Raw genomic sequence first — 19495 nt, forward strand, 5'->3', positions numbered from 1 at the left:
TATTGAAAGGTAGTCTCATTAAAACCTGTACTTCAAACCTCTTCTGTCATTGGCAATGAACTGCTTGTTTGGTAATTAAGATTTTCTCTCCCCCTGTAATTTTTCTAGTTCAGTGCTTCAGAGTGTGGGAACAAGAAGTTCTGCATTAGGAGTCCTTTGAACTGTGACCCCGAGAAGGAGCCTGCCTGCATCTTCTTGTCTTTCACACGAGATGACCAATCTGTGATGGTTGAAATGAGTGGCCCCAGCAATGGCTATTTATCCTTTGCATTTTCTCATGACCGATGGATGGTTTGTACCACTCACTTACATAAGTGGTTATGAAAGGAGAAGCTCTGGAGGGAACTCTAATCGATGGTGGATTAGCTGTTTGTTTCAGAGTCAAATTACCCTACTTAAGGGTGGTATGGGCATGGCAGGGCAGGAGAAACCAACTTAGAACACATTCTAAGTTAAACTGAGTACTTCATGATTTTAAACAGTTGGGCAATTACATCCCTCCAAGAACAGGCTGCCCTAACGAAAATTATGAAAATCATTTTATTTCAAGTGGATTTGCCACTTTACTTGTTTATCTTTATCTGCCTATCCGTCTATCAACTTTCCTTCTCTGCGATAAAGTAGGAGGCACAGAAATTGTTCTGCATAAAATCCCATGTTGTCTGTGATGCTTTACAAACTATTTTTGTTTACTCAAGTGACCAGCAACTAAAAGTCCTCTTGCTGCTCTGAGTATCCTCGTTTTGGTAGTTTTCCATGCATTTCCCAAACAGAGAATTAAACTTGTGTCCAGACAAAAATGTAACGTAGACTCCTTTGTCAGATCCACGGAAGGCACTATTTTTTCTAAGCAGATTCTAGTGCTCCCTGGGTGGTGCTGAAGGGACTAACGGTTCTGTAGGTGGCAGCCTTGTGCTGTGGTGTGGGCGAGCAGAGTGCTGTACACATTTCCAGATTTTCTGTGGAGATGATAGAAGAGTACTCTGTTCAGGACATGTATAGGTTCTGTTGAAGTTGGGGGGCAGGGTGTGTGTGACCCGAAATGGAGAAAGCCTCCTATTTCAGTGTTAACAAAGGCATAGAGTCTATTCTTGAGAATTTTCTCTCTGTCAGGATTTAAATTTAACACTACTTCTTTCGGGGATCCTATTTCAAAAAAAAAAAGGAACCTTTTTGAGCCGACTGTGGTAGGATAGCTGGTGTTTTTCCTAAAAATTCACTCTGATCACATTAGTCGTGGACAACTATGTTCAGTTGTTGCAGGAAGCCAGGTGTGACTTTTTTTTAGGGGGTGACATTTCAGTATATGCCTGTGACCTACACACTTTACTATCTAGCTACAGAATGCACTTGCTATCCTCTTTTGTTAAACAAGAATGTATCTTAAATCTGAGATACAAGATATATTCTGTGTTTTTAAAATAGCATATAAGAAATTGTGACTCTTTCCCCTTTTAAATTGCTTTTATGGGAAAGTTTACACTTGTTCAGATGCTGCTGCATTTGCTCAAAACATTTTCTCCATCTCCCTTTTGCAATTCCTTCAGTACTGACAAAAAATGAACCAAGTCTGGAGAAAAAGATGGGTAATCAAGCTGGGTAAAACAATTGTTGGTTAAAAATAAAACGTGACCATAAAGCAATAAAGAAAGGAGTTGCTCATTCTTGTTATATGAACATGATGAAGGAAGTTCTGAAGAAAGGACCACAAAGTTTTAGAAATGGTAGCCTTGCTGGAATAAGCATATAATTTCTTTAGGGCTCATCTCTGAGGTACTGCACTCATTTGCACATAAGTTCTAGCCACTTAAAAAGGCAAAACTTATTCCAGTCGCCCACGGGATAACCACTAACTTTGATTCTAAGTTGTAGGCATAGATGGCACAAAAACATTAATCTCTAATTCCACATGTATTTATCTTATTTAGAAGTCTTATCTGTTTCTAGTATAGCACTCATCAAAAAAGTTTATAAAAAAGACTTAATTATGCAGGTGCAGTTGATTTACAGAGTAATCCTATTTAATGATTAAAATCTGTACACCTGTTGGGGGAAATGAAATCATCCTCAAAATATATTTTTAAAGTGGTTATTTCTATTTTTGGCTGCTATTTTTAAATTTTTAGGATATTTGGATGACCTATTTCTTGGTTTAAATATTGAAGCTGTCTGATTTTATAAATACTGATTAGATAACCTAAGATTATACCTTTTATTAATTTGGCCTGTAAATTAATGGTAGCAAATTGTTTTGGTATTAGAGCTCATCACTAAAATTGAAAAGTCTAATTTTCCATATTTTGCTAACAGTGATTTGCTAAGGTCTGAATTTTAACTGAATTTCAAATTACGCATACCTTGCTCATTTCAGATATTTTATTAAATGATCTAAAGTATAATGAGTATACAAGCTAATTATATTGTTCTCTGTTCTCTTCCTTCCCTTGCCGTATTCTTCATGTTATTCTAGGCATAATCTCTCTCCCAGTTCTAGGAAACTTCCAGTCCTGACCTCGCTTGGACTCCAGATTGGGATTTCCAGTTGTTAATAGGTCTTTTTGAAATTAATGTTCCATGGATAACACAATCAACATCTATAACACTGAACTCTTCTGTTCCTTTTAATATTCCCTTGTGTCTCCTATTCTTGGTGATCAACAACAATAGTATAAAAGCAGCCTCCGTTATTGATTGCGTGCTTCTTGTCAGGTTCTGGCCTAGGCAATTTATAGAACATCTCGTTTATTGCTGCCACCATCTTCTCTGGTATTCAGAGAAATTTTGGTTATGACTTAGATGCCTCCCTTTTATTCGCCTCTCAGGTCCTGCTCCCTCCCCTAGCCTCCAGCTCGTTTTGTATTAAAAAGTTTTTTTTTTTTTTAAGCAAAAACACATTTATAATGAAACAAGGAAGAATTATTCATAGTCATTAGAGTCCTCATTTCTGCAACTGGTCATATGGTCATAGCTTACATTTACAAATATCTTCTTCCACTACCTACTCTATCCTCAGCAAGCACCTCAGGTGGTCATGGTTCTATGCATGGTGGAGTGACCAAAACCTTCATTCCTGATACTGTGCTATCAGTAGTCTTGCCTGGATTGGGTCATGGAAGTTTTTAATTTACTTAAAAAAATTTTTTTTTTAATTGAAGTATATCTTTCATACACGAACATATGTAAACAATTAGTGTATAGCAAAAGTTGCGAACTTACAAAATAAACATGCATAACATCATATAGGGTCCCATACATCACCCCTCCTCCAACATCTTTCATTGTTGAGATACTTACGTTACAAGCTATGCATACTAGTACTGCTAAATATAGTTCATATTTTTCTCCTAACCCACCCTATTTTTAAAAAACAAATAAATTTTATTGATAAATATTAATAAAGCATGCAATTTATCCAAAATGTATAATTAATAGTATTTGGTATAATCACATAGTTGTGCATTCATCACTTCAATCATTATTAAAGCATTTTCATTGTTTCAATAATAATAATAAACAAAAGACAGACAAACAAACAAAGAAATCCCTCCCCTCTTAATCTCTCTGTTTCCTCTGCTGTACATAGCTGCTATTTCTGGCTATTCTTACACATTTATTTATTTGTTTATTAAGCAGTTTTATTGAGATATATTTACATACCAAATGATTGATAGAGTATATAGTCAATGACTTTTTTTTCAACTGTTGAGAAGACCTTTGTTGTAAAATTGAAAAATAAATAGAAAAATTGATTGAAAGAAATTACAAATTTTGAAAGAGAATGTAAGACCAGGTTAGGTTTAATATAATCAATTATAAGAAATAGTATAGCAACAAACATTTATGAATGTAAATAAATGTTCTAATAGAGATTAATTATAATTCTTATTTTTATATTACAACTCTAACTATTGGACACAATAGTCTCTAAGAATGAAATAAATTATTGGTTTAGTTACTTAATTTCCATTTAGACCGTAATTCTTTCTGGATAATCTAATTCCTATTTGGGAATTCTTCATATCTTATTGGAATGAATTTCAGCAGATAACAATATGTCAACTCATAATTTTATGAGGCAGAAAAACTCAAAATCATTTTTCAACAGTAGTCGTGTTAAATCATTATTGATCCAGGTGGATTATTTTAATTAACATGTATGTATAAGAAAGGGTTAAAGAAAAATGAAGTATCCAAAAATATATCTCTTCTCCAGTCCTCCTTGATTAAAGCAAGTGTTCATTTTGTATGAAGAAATTTACAGAATACTAGTCACAGGAATAATTTGCTAGTTGCACTGACTAATTATTGCTTATATACTATATAGTATTGTTATTTTACTAAGCATATGTAAAATTTGAAATAATATGGCAATGAATACTCATACATACTTCACCTAGATTTGCCGCCTCCCACCCCACTTCTTTCTCTCACTCTCTCTCTCTCTCTCTATATATATATATCTCCATATTTTTTGTTGTGGGCATTTTTTTACCTGACCTATTTGAAAGTAAGTTGTAGATACCATGACATTTCATCCCTAAATTTTTCTGCAAGTGTCTCCTAAGAACAAGGACATTTTCCTAAAATTACCACATCTTTATCACATTGAAAAAATTCAGCAATGATATAATAATTTTATGGAATATATAGTTTTTATTCTGATTTCCCCAGTGAATCCTTTAAGCTTTTGTAAAATTTATGATCCAGGATCCATTCAGTTATCACTCATTGCATTTTGTAGTTATAGCTCTTTGATCTCCTTTAATTAGAACAGTTACCCTACCTTTTTTCTTGATTTTTTTCAGGCCAGTTATTTTGTGGAGTGCTCCACAATTTGTACAGTAGAGTCAGGTTAAGATTTTTAGCACAAATACCACATAAGGAATGTTGTTTCTCATTGCATTATGTCAAGAGGCACATAATGTTCCATATTGGTGAGGCAATCTATGATCACTGGTGTATGTCAGATTTCTTAATTGTGAAGGCATATTTTCTCTTTGCTTTTAATAAGTAATTGGTGGGGTGATACTTTTTGAATATTCTGTTTCCCAATAACCTTTTCTCTTTATTAGAGAAGTTGAGGGTTTATAGAACAATCATGCCTAAAATACAGGATTCCCATATGCCACACTTTGCATTGGTGTGGAACATTTGTTACAATTGATGTTAGCACATTTTTTATGATTGTACTATTAACTATAGTCCATGGTTTAACTATAGTATGTGGTTTATGTAGTTTTCTGGATTTTTTTTTTTTTTTAGGAGGTACCAGGGGTTGAATCCAGGACCTCGTACATGAGAAGCAGGCACTTAGCTACTGAGCTATATCCACCCCCTTCCCTGGATTAAAAAAAAAAATTATTTTGTTCCTATATGTACAGTCTAACATTACCCCTTTTAATCATGTTCAGAAATATATTTCAGTGCTGATAAATACATAATACACAATATGCTATCATCACCACCACATATTACTAAAATATTCTTATCATTCTAAATAGGAATGCTGTACATTTTAAAACCTTGACTTCCTATTCCCAATCCCCACCCCATCCCCTGGTAACCTGTATTCTAGATTCTGACTCTATGAGTTGGCTTACTCTAATTATTTCAAATCAGTGAGATCATACAATATTTATTACACTCAACATGATGTCTTCAAGGTTCATCCATGTTCACAGGTATCAGGACATCATTCTTTTTTATGGTAAAAAAATACTCCTTTGTATGTATGTCTGTCCCACATAAATGTTTATTATTTAAAGTCTATTTTATCTGATATTAGTATAGCTACCCCAGTTCTCTTTTGGTTACTACTTACATTGTATTTTTTCCCCATCCAGTTTAAACTTCTTTGTATTTTTTATTTTAAGTTAAGTCTCTTACAGATGACATATATTTGGGTCATGCTCTTTTATCCATTCTGCCAATCTCTGCCTTTTGACAGGAGAGTTTAAACCATTTACATTTAAAGTCACTTCTGATAATGTAGGATTTTCTTCTGCCATTTTGGTTTTTAGCCTTTGTTTTTCTTATACCACTTATGTCCCTCAAATCTTCTACTAATGTGTACTTTTATATTTGATTTTTTATGTAGCACCATATTGAGTGTCTTCTCTTGTCTATCTATCTGGCTGTATTTTTCATCTGTTTCCCTTGTGGTGACTAAGGGCTTAAAATTTAACATCCTAAATATGTAATAGCCATATTTGGTTCAATAGCAACTTAACTTCAATAACATATACATGTACTTTTCTTATGCCCCTCTATACTCCCACCACTTTTTGTGCTTTTATCACTTATATCTTTGCACATTGTATGTCTTAAACAATAAATTTATCATTACTTTCTATGCATTTGTATTTTAGTCCCTGTAGGAAGTAAGAAGTAGAGTTACATAACAAGCAGTACACTAGTACTGGCATTTATAATTAACCAAATGGTTACCTTTTACTGCAGGCTTTTATTTCTTACGTGCTACTTTAAACCACTGTCCAGTGTACTTTCCTTTCATGCTGAAGAACACCTTTTAGCACTGCGTGTAGGGAAGGTCTGGTGGTGATGAACTCCCTCAGCTTTGTTTATCTGGGAATATCTTAATCTTTCCCTCATTTTTGAAAGAAAGTCTTACCAGATATAAAATCCTTGGTTGGCACTTGTTTTCTTTCAGGACTTTTAAGTATTTCTACCCACTGCCTTCTTGCCTCCATGATTTCTGATGAGAAATTGACATTCAGTCTAACTGGGACTCCCTTGTACATAATGTGTTTCTTTTCTCTTGTAGCTTTTAGAGCTTTCTCCTTGTCCTTTATGTTTGTTAGTGTGATCAATATGTGATGGCGCATATATTGTATGCTTGATGGTATCCCAGACGTGTCTTAGGCTATTTTCACTTTTTATAATTCTTTTTTCCTTCTGCTCCTTAACCTGACTCATTTCAGGTGTCTTGTCTTTGAGTTTACTGATTCTTTATTCTTTCTTCTGTCAGCTTCAATCTACTCTTGAAACAACCCTCCTGGAAAATCTTCATTTCTGTTATTATGATTGTCAACTCCAGTAGTTCTGTTTGGTTTCTTTTTAAAATTTCTATCTCTTTACTTAGATTCTCATATTTCTCATTCATTGTTTTCCTGGTATCCTTTAGTTCTTTCTCTGTATTTTCCTACATCTCCTTGAGCATGTTTTAAAAAATATTTATTTATTTATTTCTCCCATTGTCTGCTCTCTGTGTCCATTTGCTGTGTGTTCTTCTGTGTCTCCTTATATTCTTAATAGGTGGCTCCAGGAACTGATCTTGGGACCTTCTGTAGTAGGAGAGAGATGATCATTCACTTGTGCCACCTCAGCTCCCTGGTCTGCTGTGTCTCCTCTATTATTTCTTCTCTGTGTCTCTTTTTGTTGTGTTATCTTGCTGTGCTATCTGTCCGTGTGGGCCAGCACTTCTGTGTGGGGCAACGCTCCTGTGTAGGGCAGCGCTCCTGGGTGGGGCAGCACTCCTTGCATGGGCCAGCACTCTGCGTGGGCCAGCTCACCACATGGGCCAACTTGCCTTCACTAGGAGACCCTGGGCATTGAATCCTGGACCTCATATATGGTAGATGGGAGCCTAATTGCTTGAGCCACATCCGCTTCCCTCCTTGAGCATTTTTGAGATCTTTTTTTTTTTAAGATGCATTTTTTTAAATTTCTCCCCCATCTCCCCCCCCCTCCCCTGTTGTCTGCTCTCTGTGTCCATTCACTGTATGTTTTTCTGTGACTGCTTCTATCCTTATCAGCGGCACCTGGAATCTGTGTCTCTTTTTGTTGCGTCATCTTGTTGTATCAGCTCTGTGTGTGCGGTGCCATTCTTGGGTAGGCTGCATTTTCTTTCAAGCTGGGCGGCTCTCCTTATGGGGTGTACTCCTTGCACATGGGGCTCCCCTACGCGGGGGACACCCCTGCGTGGCAGGGCATTCCTTGAGCGCATCGGCACTGCGCATGGGACAGCTCCACATGGGTCAAGGAGGCCTGGGGTTTGAACTGTGGACCTCCCATGTGGTAGGCGGATGCCCTATCCATTGGGCCAAGTCCGTTTCCCTACCTATAATGATTTAGTAGTGTAGTTCACCTTTTGTCATTACTTTTTCTCAAAATCAGCCATTTCATTGTATAAATTTTTTAAGTAACAAAAAAATTCCTATACCTCGCTGATTATAGGCATTCTAGAAAATGCCCATTGTTTGTTTAAATTAGGGGTCAACAAATTTTTTCTGTAAAGGACTAGATATAGTAGCTATTTTATAATTTGGGGACCATATGGTTTCTGTTGTAACTACTCAACTTTGTTGTGGTGCAAAAGTGACCATAGGAAAATGTAAATGTGTGGGCATGACTGTGTTTAATAAAGCATTATTTATGGACCATGAACTTTGAATTTCATATGTTTCCACTTGTCATGAAATATTCTTATTTCATCTTTTAAAAATCACTTAAATATGTAAAACATTTTTTTAGCCCATAGACTATACCAAAACAGACGTTAGGATGAATTTGGTCCATGGGCAATAGTTTGTCAACTCCTGGTTTAAATCACGACTATGTACTACAAATTTCATGTCTTGAGTTGGGCTAATTCTGATAAGGTGTATAATAGTGAATAATTGCTCCGATGATATATGTCCTTGAGAGTTTTGAAGTGTGGAACAGTTTGACATAAATTTGATTCTGAAAGTATAGATACATGTTAGACTTTCATATTGGTATATTTGGCAAAATTTATTATTGGTTCTTGTTCTGTTTAGTGACTACAACACATAAAAGACCTTGTTGTATAGCTTATGGAGAATGATTTAGATTATGTGAAATAACCCAAACTAGAGACAATAAATTAAAATCCAAGTTATCCATTTGTATCAGCACTTAGATGCATACTGAAGATGCTGTGTTCCCTCTGTTAGCCACTTTAAATAATAATATCCAACATTCTGAGCTTAGGGATAATAGAGACTAAACCATATATAAGAATTAGAATATCTGACAAAAATGCCTCCTTGAGTTTAGGCATTTTAAGTCTTGATTATGTAATATTAACTCTTTTGAGTATGTGTATTTTGTAGCAATATTTGATTTTAGTGTTTTCCATCTTAATAGTTACCAAACATATCAGTACAATGTAGTATATTCACAGTCATTAAAATATGTAGGGCTTAGATATTCATTCACAAATAAATACCTGAAATAATGTTCATGGTATGTGAACAAAGGTGACAAATTGTATATTTTCCCATTTGGGGAGAAAAAGTAGATATCAATACAAGGTCGAATGAATATAGTGTTAACATTGGTGCTCAATTGGTGATCATTTTGTGGGACTAAAACATTTATATGTTTCTTTTCATCTAATTTTTATACTGAAATTGCATTGCTTTTATAATTATAATAAAATTATTTTAATTAATAAGTTGTCAGTTCTCTAGAATTCATGATATCATTTAAAATTGAGTCAGTAAATTATGTTTAAAAGCATCAAATATTATTTGATTTTGTTAGGGACTTTTTTTCTCAAAGCACCAGAAAAGTGTTAAAATTCTTTTACACATTTCACATTTACAAATGTTTTTCAGGGTGATGATGATGCTTACATGTGTATTTATGAAGAGCAGACTGTGCACATACAGCCTTCTCATTTGACTGGGCGAAGTTACCCTGAGATGAACTCCAGGGTAGGTATGACAATTCTGGGAATGTCCTCCTGGCCGGTCCACCTTCTGGCTATGTGGCTAACACTGGCATGACTGTGTTGTAAGAGAGCCTCACATCCCTGCAGTTAACAGTAGAGCCCAAGCATGGGCTCTCCTAATGATCTGGGAAAAAGTTTTCTATGCTGTACCAAGCACTTGCTTCTTTTGTAGGAAAAGATGGATTCTTGTTGTATCACTTAAATAGTTTTTGTTGTATCTTATAAAAAAAGCGTTTTAGTGTTTGTTAAGATGTTCCTGGCATTAATCTCTTTTTGAAAGCCTACAGACAAATTTTTAAGATGAGGTTATGCTATGGTAGTGATATAAAGAATTTCTTCCCTATTGAGACTGAGGCGCACAAGTGGCCGGGACGGGTTCAGTGTCTTGGGCAATTTTCTCAGGTGCCCCTTGTTGGCATCTGTGCCAAAGGTGGCCTATTTCTGGTAGAGAAGTATCTTTTTCACATGACATTTGGCAAGCGAAGGAACTCTAACCAAGCAGTAGCTATCATTTAATGACGTGATGTAGTCTCAGCATAGCTTTCCCATAGAGCTGATACCCGTAATTGAGTTGGAACATCTCTGCAGATGTATGTTGCGTTTTAGCCAGTAGGTTATTGGTTGCTAAATTATTTCTTTAATGGCCTTAATTGTGTGCTAGTGACCACATGGAGTCAATGTGTCTACCAGCATTTCCAACCTGGGTAGAGGAATTGTGGGATTCTGGCTCAAAGTAAAAATAATGTTTTTACCAAGTGGGAGAAAGACAAATAAACTGCAAGGAAATGTTACTTGTACTCTTCAAAGAGGAAGTGGAAAACAATGACACTGCAAATAAAGCGTGTACACATCATCTTAGAGAAAGGAAACTGAACAGGTTTAAGATTTTGATCATATCTTATTTTTAGCAAATAAAGATTTGGAAAGCGCTGAGAAGAACTATTGTGTGTGTTTTGTAGGATGCTCTAGAGGATACGGCGTGGAGGTTGGCGGATGGGGTTATGCAGTGTTCTTTCAGAAGAAACATTAGCCTTCCTGGTTTTAAGAATAGATTTGATCTAAACACAAGTTACTACATATTTCTAGCAGATGGTGCAGCCCATGATGGTAAGCGAACTGATAAAAATGTCTTTTCAAGTTTTTTCTCTCTTCCTTTCTTTCTCCTTTTTTTGTTCTCTTGAAGAGATACTACTGACATTGCTCATTTTTAAAGATCACATCTGTGGGTAAGGAGTTATCAAAATCCTTTTCCATTTTGCCTAAATATTTGGCTTTTGGTTAACTTTTCAACTTTGTTTCCCTGGAAACAAAATAAAGGTAGAGCATCAGCTGTATTATAAGGCAATAATGATTATGAGAACAATAACCTCTGATTGGTAAGTTGCATTTGGGCCAGAAGAACTATCAATACCTGGTAAGAAGCCATGTCTTTGGACTTCTCTGAGTGCTCTGACGTTGGGCATGTCCCTTGCAGGAAGCAGGGCCTTTTGGGTTTTTAAGAGGTATTAGCTCCTGTGGGATCTCCTTGGATCTGAGCTGTTTCTTGGGAAGTGGGGAGGGGGCAAAGAAAACAGCACCTGGACAGCTGATTAAACTGCCACAAAGGCTGCCTTTGAAAAATGTCCTGCTGGCATGCTGTTTCCTGTCCCATATCCTTCTAATTGAATCCGATGCCAAGTGTCGCCCAAGGTAGTTTTTCGAGTCAGAATGTTTAGTTTATCCTTCAGAAGCCTACCTTGGTAGGTATTACAGACCATATTGAAAGGAATAATTATGTTTTTGTTTAAGGTTTTGAGTAATTTGAGCATACTTTATTATTTATTTATTTATTTAAAGAGAAGTTGTAGGTTTATAGAAATATGCATGAAATGCAGTTTCTGTATGAACCCTTCACATACTCAGTTTTCCCTATCATCAAAGTTATGCCTTCGTGTGGTAGTTTTGCTACAATGGTTGAAGCAATCTTATAATTATACTATTAACTATACTGATGGTGTTTTGGAAAATTGCAGGAAATGCCCATTTATTTTGTAGTGACTCATCTCTCTGGAGTTAACATTGCCCTCAAACTTTGAGAATATAGTCTACTTTGAAAATGGTGAGAAGCCTGGGCTTAGCGAATGGAGGGATGAGGAATGGAGTAAAGGAAGAGTGCAGGAACTGTGGAGCAGTCAGGGCTGTCTGTGAAAACCCTTCAATGTTCTATCGATTTTATACTGTAGGTACAGTGGCGCCCAAAAGATTTTGAAGCAGCATAAAAGAGCCTCTTAGTGTTGGAAACACTTTTAGGAGTATTTGTAGGTTTAGTTCTAAGTGATATGTGTAGTTATCAGGGACCGATCAGATATTCTTATTCACAACAGCAACAGCAGTTATGGCTTGCAAATCTTTTTTTGGTTAAAGGAAAATAATAGATAAAAATTCCTGTGTTTACAGAGTGCCAGGTGCTGGCTAAGCACTTTAGGTAGACTCTTCATTATTATTTTCATAAAATCAAGTAAGATAGGTACTTTTATTATTCCATTTTTTTTCTATGAGAAAACTGAGGCTTAGAGTCAGGGGGAGGTAATTTTCCAAGGTAAGTAAATGCTAGAGTTGGAATTTGAACCCAAGCTGCTTGACCTCAGAGCCTAATCTTTTACATTATTCGGTACTTAAGAACATGGAAAATATAGGAAATTACTTCTTAGTGAGGAAAAGGTAAACTATTTGTGTTTTTACACGTATTTCTACAGTGTAGAGAAGTATGTTATTTCTATTATTATTGTTGTTATTTTTAGTGTATTTGCAGCTACTACTATCACTTACAAATATCTCCTTCCTCACCAAAGCTTTGTAAAATAAATATTAGGTTGCCCGTTGTAGAGATAAGAAAACATATTCAGAGTGGCTAAACAACTTTTAAAATCAAACAAGTAAGAGGATCAGGATTTAAACCTAGGTGTGTTCCAATTACAAAAGCCATGTCCTTTCCACCTTACCATATGTTTAATACATTTGGTGTCCAGCATGTAAATAGGTGCTCCATGAATGTTATTGACTCAGTGGATCTCCTAAATTGCAAGGGAATTTAGCGATTTGCCTTTGTAAGTCACTTTATACTTTTCTGAAGAGCAATTTCATTTAAATGGATTAATTGTATAATAAATTGTGCGTGTAAGGGTGTATGACAATGCTGATCATTTATATTATTGGCCAGCATTTTAGAAAATTGAACATCTTTTTTTGATAGACGCAATGTTGTGAGTTCTAATGCTCCGTAAGTAAAACCTAATTAATGAATAATATAAATGAGAAACAGAGCATTGTTTAATGTTCCACTCCTGTTGATGTTTTGGTGCTGAAGGCACGGTGGGAAGAATCTACACCTTGTCTCATGCACTGTTTCTCAGAGTGAGGTGCACAAACCAACTGTTTCAGGGTTATCTGGAATGAATGCTAAAAACGCAGATTCCTGAACTCTATCCTAGACCCACTAAATCTCTGACGGTGCTTGGAATCTATATTTTTAACAAGTACCCCAAGGGATTGTTATGTGTACAGGACTATAGTTTGGCAACTTACTGCTGGGGACGGGCATTTCCCAACTTGGGTGCCCACATTGCAAGACACTTCAGAAGATTCAGGGAAAAATACTAGAACCTTCTATTTAGATTTATTTTATCTCGTTAAAAATCAATTTTAATATATTTACAGTGTACATAATATATGAATACACTAGACCTTGAACATGTTTGTTAACAACAGTATACATATATTGGGGGCATATGCTCAATTTTATTTTTAACAGGATAGAGTGAAAAGCAAAAATAAGCAAACAAACCTGGAGATTCACTTTCCAATTCCTTTGTATGGGGAAGAAAGGATCACATTATCTTCTTTCAGTCATATATATACAGACCATTTATAAGTTGAAACCTGCTTAAAAGCAGTGATGCTTTGGAATGTTGAAACCATTTTTCAAAACAATCATAATCTCTGGAACCCATTTCAATATAAAATGTACTAATTTCAGTAGTCTTTTAAAATCTTTCTATCCATTCAAAATCTTTTTGTAATTGCCATTTTCCATCAATAATGCTGACACTGTCAGAACATGAGGCAAGCAGTCATGTTTTAAATGTTGAGTATTTCAACCAAAAAATGGAACTCACTTGAGCGACTAAATAATTCACATTTAGGATTTCTACCAATTTAAATAGTTATCAAAGAGGAGACCTTGTTCTCACATGAATTTGAGGAGACTGTAGTTCAAATAATACCGTGAAACCTTATTCTAAGCACAAATACAACCTGCTTTAGTGTGGAATGCCAGAATTTTAACGGAGCCAAACAAGGGGACTCCACAATTTTAATGTAGTTCTGCTTTACTAAAGATAAATTCATGCGTAGGCCATGGCTTCACAGTGATTCTGAGTTTAAAAACACTTTTTCTTCCAACATGTCTCTCATGCTCTTTGGGAATGCTGTTTTTCACCACTACCACTCTGCTAATGCAGTATTTTTAGAATCTTCAGTGCTTTTGTCATTTTCAGTAGGTTTCTTTCTTCTTTTTGACATCTTTGTAGTTCCAGACAATTTATTGCCTCTTTCTTTTCGAAGGTCTCTTCTCTAGGCATGCATTACATAAAACTCTTCTTATTTTCCGCTTTATCTCTGATCTTCTCTGTTGTAACAAGCCTTGGTGCGAAAGTATTCACCAAATGAATAACCGGCTGTCTGAAAACCATTTGTTGAATAGTCCGTTTTTCTCCACTGCTTCAAAAGCCCATTTATCATATACTAAAAATCTAGCAGTAAATCAAACTCTTTATAGTCTGTTTCTCATTGATCTGTTTATCTATTCCTGCAATAGTTGGGGCTATTATAATATTCTTATAGGTTGTGAAATTTGGTAGACTGTTTCCCCTCACAGGCCTTTCTTGTCGAGAATTCTACATTCTTTGTTGTGTATGTGTTCTTCTAGAGAAGGGGTTCTTAGCCAGGGGGCCATGAGCTTGAATTGAAATTAAAAAAAAATGTTATTCTTGTAGGGATATGTTGGTACAGGTGTGATATACTTATTAAATAATACACAGAAGTGTGGACTTAGTAAGGGGTCCGTGGAACAAAAAAGATGAAGAACCCCTGTTCTAGAAGAACTTGAGAAAAGATTTGTTAGAGTCCGTTAAAAATCCTACTGGGGTTTTGATCAGAATTAAATAAAAAATTTTTTATATTCATTGGAGGATAATTTATATCTTTGCAATAACGAGTCCTCTTTCCAGGACCATTGGGTTATTTCATTTATTCCTGTCCTTTGTGTGTATGATGTAGGTTTCAGTGAAACTTTTTGCTTTTCTTCATATATTCACATAGGTCTTATATATTTTTTGCTCTTTCGTTCCTAGATATTTTATAGTTTTTTAAAAACAAACTGTTTTGAATGGAATTGCTTTTCTTACATATTCTAAATTTGTTGGTATGTAAAAAAGCTATTCATTTTTGAATATTTTTCTTCAGTTTAGCCACCTAGTTTTCCAGGTGAATATATTGGACGTGGATTTTATAGATAAATGTCATATCATGTGTCAGTAATGACAGTTTCATAGGCTTCATTTCTCTTTCTTGTCTCATTACCTTGTTTAGTTCTTTTGGAACAATGTGTAATGGCCATGGTGATGTGGCAAACATTCTTGTTTCTGATTTTGATGGGAATGCTTCTGATATTCAGTGTTAAGTGTCCTGTTTGTGTATTTTTCTGGAGAACCTTTATTGTGCTGAGGAAACGTTCTTTCTAATCCTACCTTTACAAATAGTTTATGTCATGAATGCGTACTGAGTTTCATCACATGTCTTCTAGGTAGCAATTGAGAGGATATTTTAAAAATTACTCTGGTAGGTTTTTTTAAAGGTTATTTATTTATTGGTTATTAAAGAAGCTTTAGATTATTTGATATTAGTAGATTTCTTAATGGTGAAAAATCTTCACATTCCTGGGATCAACTTACTTTGTCATGCTTAATTATTCTTTTAATACACAACTGATTTGACTTGTTAATATTTTATTTAAGCTCTTTGCATCAATATTCTTAAGTGATTTTGGTCTGTGATGTGAGATTTTGTGTGTGTGTGCCTAATTTTGGCTCAGTATTATGCTAATCTCGTAGAATGAAGAGTTTAACTGGAATAAAAATTTTAAAAGTACCTTTTCTTTCTTTCTTTTTTTTTTTTAAACAGTGTAAGTCTTTAGTGATGAAAATATTTCACTACCTTTTAAAAATATCTACTACTGCTGTTGTTCTCCAGGTTACTACTTCTTGGATCAATTTTTGAAATTCTGGATTTTCCCAGAAATTCATACATTTCATTTATATTTAGAAAATATTTGACTGACTTGAAGTTATAAATAGCATTTTCATGTAATTTAAAAGACTACCTCCTTATCTGCAGTTATGTCACCTCTTTCATTTCTAACATTGCTTGTGGTGTTTCTTTTTATCTTGTGGTCAGACTTACCAACATTTTCTATTTTATTGGCCTTTTACAGACTTGATTTTTCTGATTTTAAGCTTACTAGCTTGTTAATTTCTATCTTTATTTTTTAAAATTTTATTTGAAAGAAGCTTTATATTACATAAATGTTACATCGAAAATATAGGGGGATTCCTATATATTCCACCCCTTCCCCTCCCCCACTTTCCCCCATTAACAAAATCTTTCATTTAGTATGGTACATTTGCTACAATTGATGAAAACATACTGAAGCTCTGCTACTAACCATGGGCTGTAGTTTACATTACAGTTCACACTTTGCACTGTATAATTTTATAGGTTTTGACAGAATGTATAATGGTTTGTGTCCATTATTGCAACGTCATGCAGGACAATTTCAGTGTCCTAAAAATACCCTATGTTGTACCAATTCTTCCTTTTCCCTCCCCTCCGAACCTCTGGTAGCCATTGCTTTTATATCAGTGTTATAATTTCTTCCATTGCCAGAATAATAATAAGTCTACTTTAGTCCATAGTTGCTTTCCACCCTTACGTCTTCATTTGTCAATCTTGAAGATTTGGGATGGCGATGCCCACTCTGTTTCTGATTGGGAGAGTTAATCAACCTCACCTTTTGCTTTCCTAGTTTGTATTTATTTATTTTTAAATATTGAATTAAATGATTCTTCCAATATTTTGTCTTTCCTTTTTTCTTTTTGTTTAAGGAAAATTTCGATTTTAAGATGATGAAAACTTCTTTTGAACAGTAACTTGATTGCGTCACAGGTGTCTTCATTGTTATTCATTTCTAGGATTGGTGATTTTAATTTTGATTTCCTATTTAATTGAAAAGAGTAGTTTTGTAAATATCTAGGTGGACTTTTTTTTCTAGCTTTTTGTTGCATTTTTGGACAGAAAATATAACCTGCATAGTCATTTGTTTTTGGAAACTATTGAGATGTACTTATTATTTTTTAGGGACAAAGATCCATATATATCAAATATATTGGTTTCTTAATTATTTTATTCTTTTTGACACTTGCCTAGTATTCCAAAAATATACATGTTACAAAATTTATTTACTCATTCTCCTGTTGATGAATATTTAGCTTATTTACATTTTTTTCTTTGCCAACGTAAAGAAAAACACACACACGCACATACAATTGGAATAATTCTACAAATTCAACAGATTTAATTTATATATATAAATATTCAACAGATTTAATTATATATATAAATAGCACTAATAGTAATAGACAATAATAAATCCCCCATATTTAAAATCTCACTATTATATGGGTTTTTGGATTGGTTAATTGAATCCAATGCAAACTGACCATATGCCAAATAACATAGAATCAAAATGCTCTTCTTTGCCCTTCATGTACCCCTTTCCCCCCAGACACAATTTCTTTTGGTTTAATCTAGGATTCTAGGTGCAGGTAGTGGTTACTAGCTTAGAAGTTTTTTAATGTGTATTCTCTTTCAAAAATTATATTTGACATGATCAATGTTTTGTGACCCTATGAACAGTAATTATTGTGACTTACCATTGCTTATTTGATCTCTTTCTTATTATCAGTTCTTCCATAATAACTTCTTCATCCCTGGTCCTTGTTGTGACTTATCTCTTGGTTGGATAAATTATTTATTTAAAATTTTCAAGAAAACCATGTGCCCTTGCCTATGTCTTTATGTTGCTTTGGTATATGAATGCCATCTCTGCTGATATTTATTTTTTATTACCTTACTACATTTTGTTTTCATTCTGTGCAGCTGTTTCTCAGTTCCTGCTATCCTGAGGAGGTAATTATTTGTCTTCTTTTTAATTTTCAGGTCGAATTTATAAGCACTCTCAGCAACCTTTGATTACATTTGAAAAATACAATGTGACGGACTATCCAGAGGATGTAGGAGGATCCCGTTCTTTACCTCTTCTGAAGGTTCATGGCAAGTTACATGTGTAGTAATATTACTACCTTGTGAAATAAACTGCCTTATGACTCAGTGCTGGCAGTATTAGATGGTGGCAGGTATAATTTAACAAATGCTTGTAAATCTCATATATTTAAGTGTTAAAAATTGCAGGTAGCATTAACTATCTCAATATCTGTTAATTTTTAGTAAGAATGGAGGGTAGGGCTAATTCAGTGGTTTAAGCTTTGGCTGCACATTAAAATTTCAAATGGAGCTTTTAAAGACATCTGTAGTCAGGTTTGAGCATCACTGGGTTTATCAATTTAACTTTTGATTAGGTTTTAATTATACCATTTATTTAAATAATTGCTAACCAAGGACAGTGGTTTGCGATTTTGATTTTCTAGTTATAGCAGTAGTTTGGTTTCAGAAATACAGTTTTGTTCTTGAAGAACTGAACAAAGTACAAATGTTAGAGGATATACAAAGTACTCAGTGATATACTTGGGTATTATATATGTAGGAGATGAATGGACCTAGGTTGGACGAGCAGTAGCCTAATTTGCTCTGGGTTTTGCAGATGAAAGTTGATTCCATTTGAAAAATAGCTTGGCTTATTGGTAAAATAAAGATGGGATGTACAGACGTGGCTCAAGTGGTTGAGTGCCTGCTTCCCACATGGGAGGTCCCAGGTTTGGTCCCTGGTGCCTCCTAAAGCAGAACAAAAAGACAAACAACAAGCAAATGAATGAAAAAATCAACTCAGGGAGCTGCTGTGGCTCAGTGGTTGAGTGCTGGCTTCCCACATACTAGGTCCTGGTTCAATTCTGACCCCAGTACCTCAAAAAAAAAAAAAAAAAAAAAAAAAAGAAAGAAAAAGGAAAAAAAGATGGGATGTAACAGTACGGAAATAACATGGTATATTGTAGACTATTTGTATTAGTCAAGGTTCTCCAGAGAAACAATTGACAGGACTAAAAATCTGGATTCTGTCGGGCAGGCTATAGATTGGGAACTTCTTGATGAATTCCCTGGGAGAAGCTGGCTGATTAAAGCAAAGAGAAATTCTCCTTTCTGACTGCTGAAATCATCAGTTCTCTCTTTCAGGTTTTCAGTATACTGAATCAGGCTTCTCTCATTGCTGAAGGCAGTCTCCTCAAGTTGATTGTAGAAGTAATCAGCCATCCATGTGATCAACTGACTGGAGATTTAAATCCATCCACGAAACACCCTCATAGAAACAATCAGGCCAGTGCTTGCTTGACCAAACAACTGGACACCATAACTTAGCCAAGTTGACACATGAACCTAACTAGCACACTCTTGTAAAATATTAGTATTTTGGAGGCATTTCTTTATTTTGTATTTCTTTTATATTTGCCA

General features: G+C 34.9%; 1 protein-coding gene across 4 annotated transcripts in view; it reads left to right on the top strand.

Annotated features, from left to right (window-relative positions):
* Nucleotides 1-19495, top strand: part of FRRS1 (ferric chelate reductase 1) — a 58183-nt gene that overhangs the window by 25182 nt on the left and 13506 nt on the right. For all 4 annotated transcript variants that reach the window (XM_058303136.2, XM_058303137.2, XM_058303135.2 and 1 more), the window contains 4 exons: nucleotides 109-291; nucleotides 9603-9701; nucleotides 10678-10825; nucleotides 18032-18145. In XM_058303136.2, the coding sequence (XP_058159119.1) occupies nucleotides 109-291; nucleotides 9603-9701; nucleotides 10678-10825; nucleotides 18032-18145 (544 nt within the window). The remainder of the gene's footprint in view (nucleotides 1-108; nucleotides 292-9602; nucleotides 9702-10677; nucleotides 10826-18031; nucleotides 18146-19495) is intronic.

Source organism: Dasypus novemcinctus, chromosome 9, assembly GCF_030445035.2.
Source record: "Dasypus novemcinctus isolate mDasNov1 chromosome 9, mDasNov1.1.hap2, whole genome shotgun sequence".
Classification (NCBI taxonomy): Eukaryota; Metazoa; Chordata; class Mammalia; order Cingulata; family Dasypodidae; genus Dasypus; species Dasypus novemcinctus.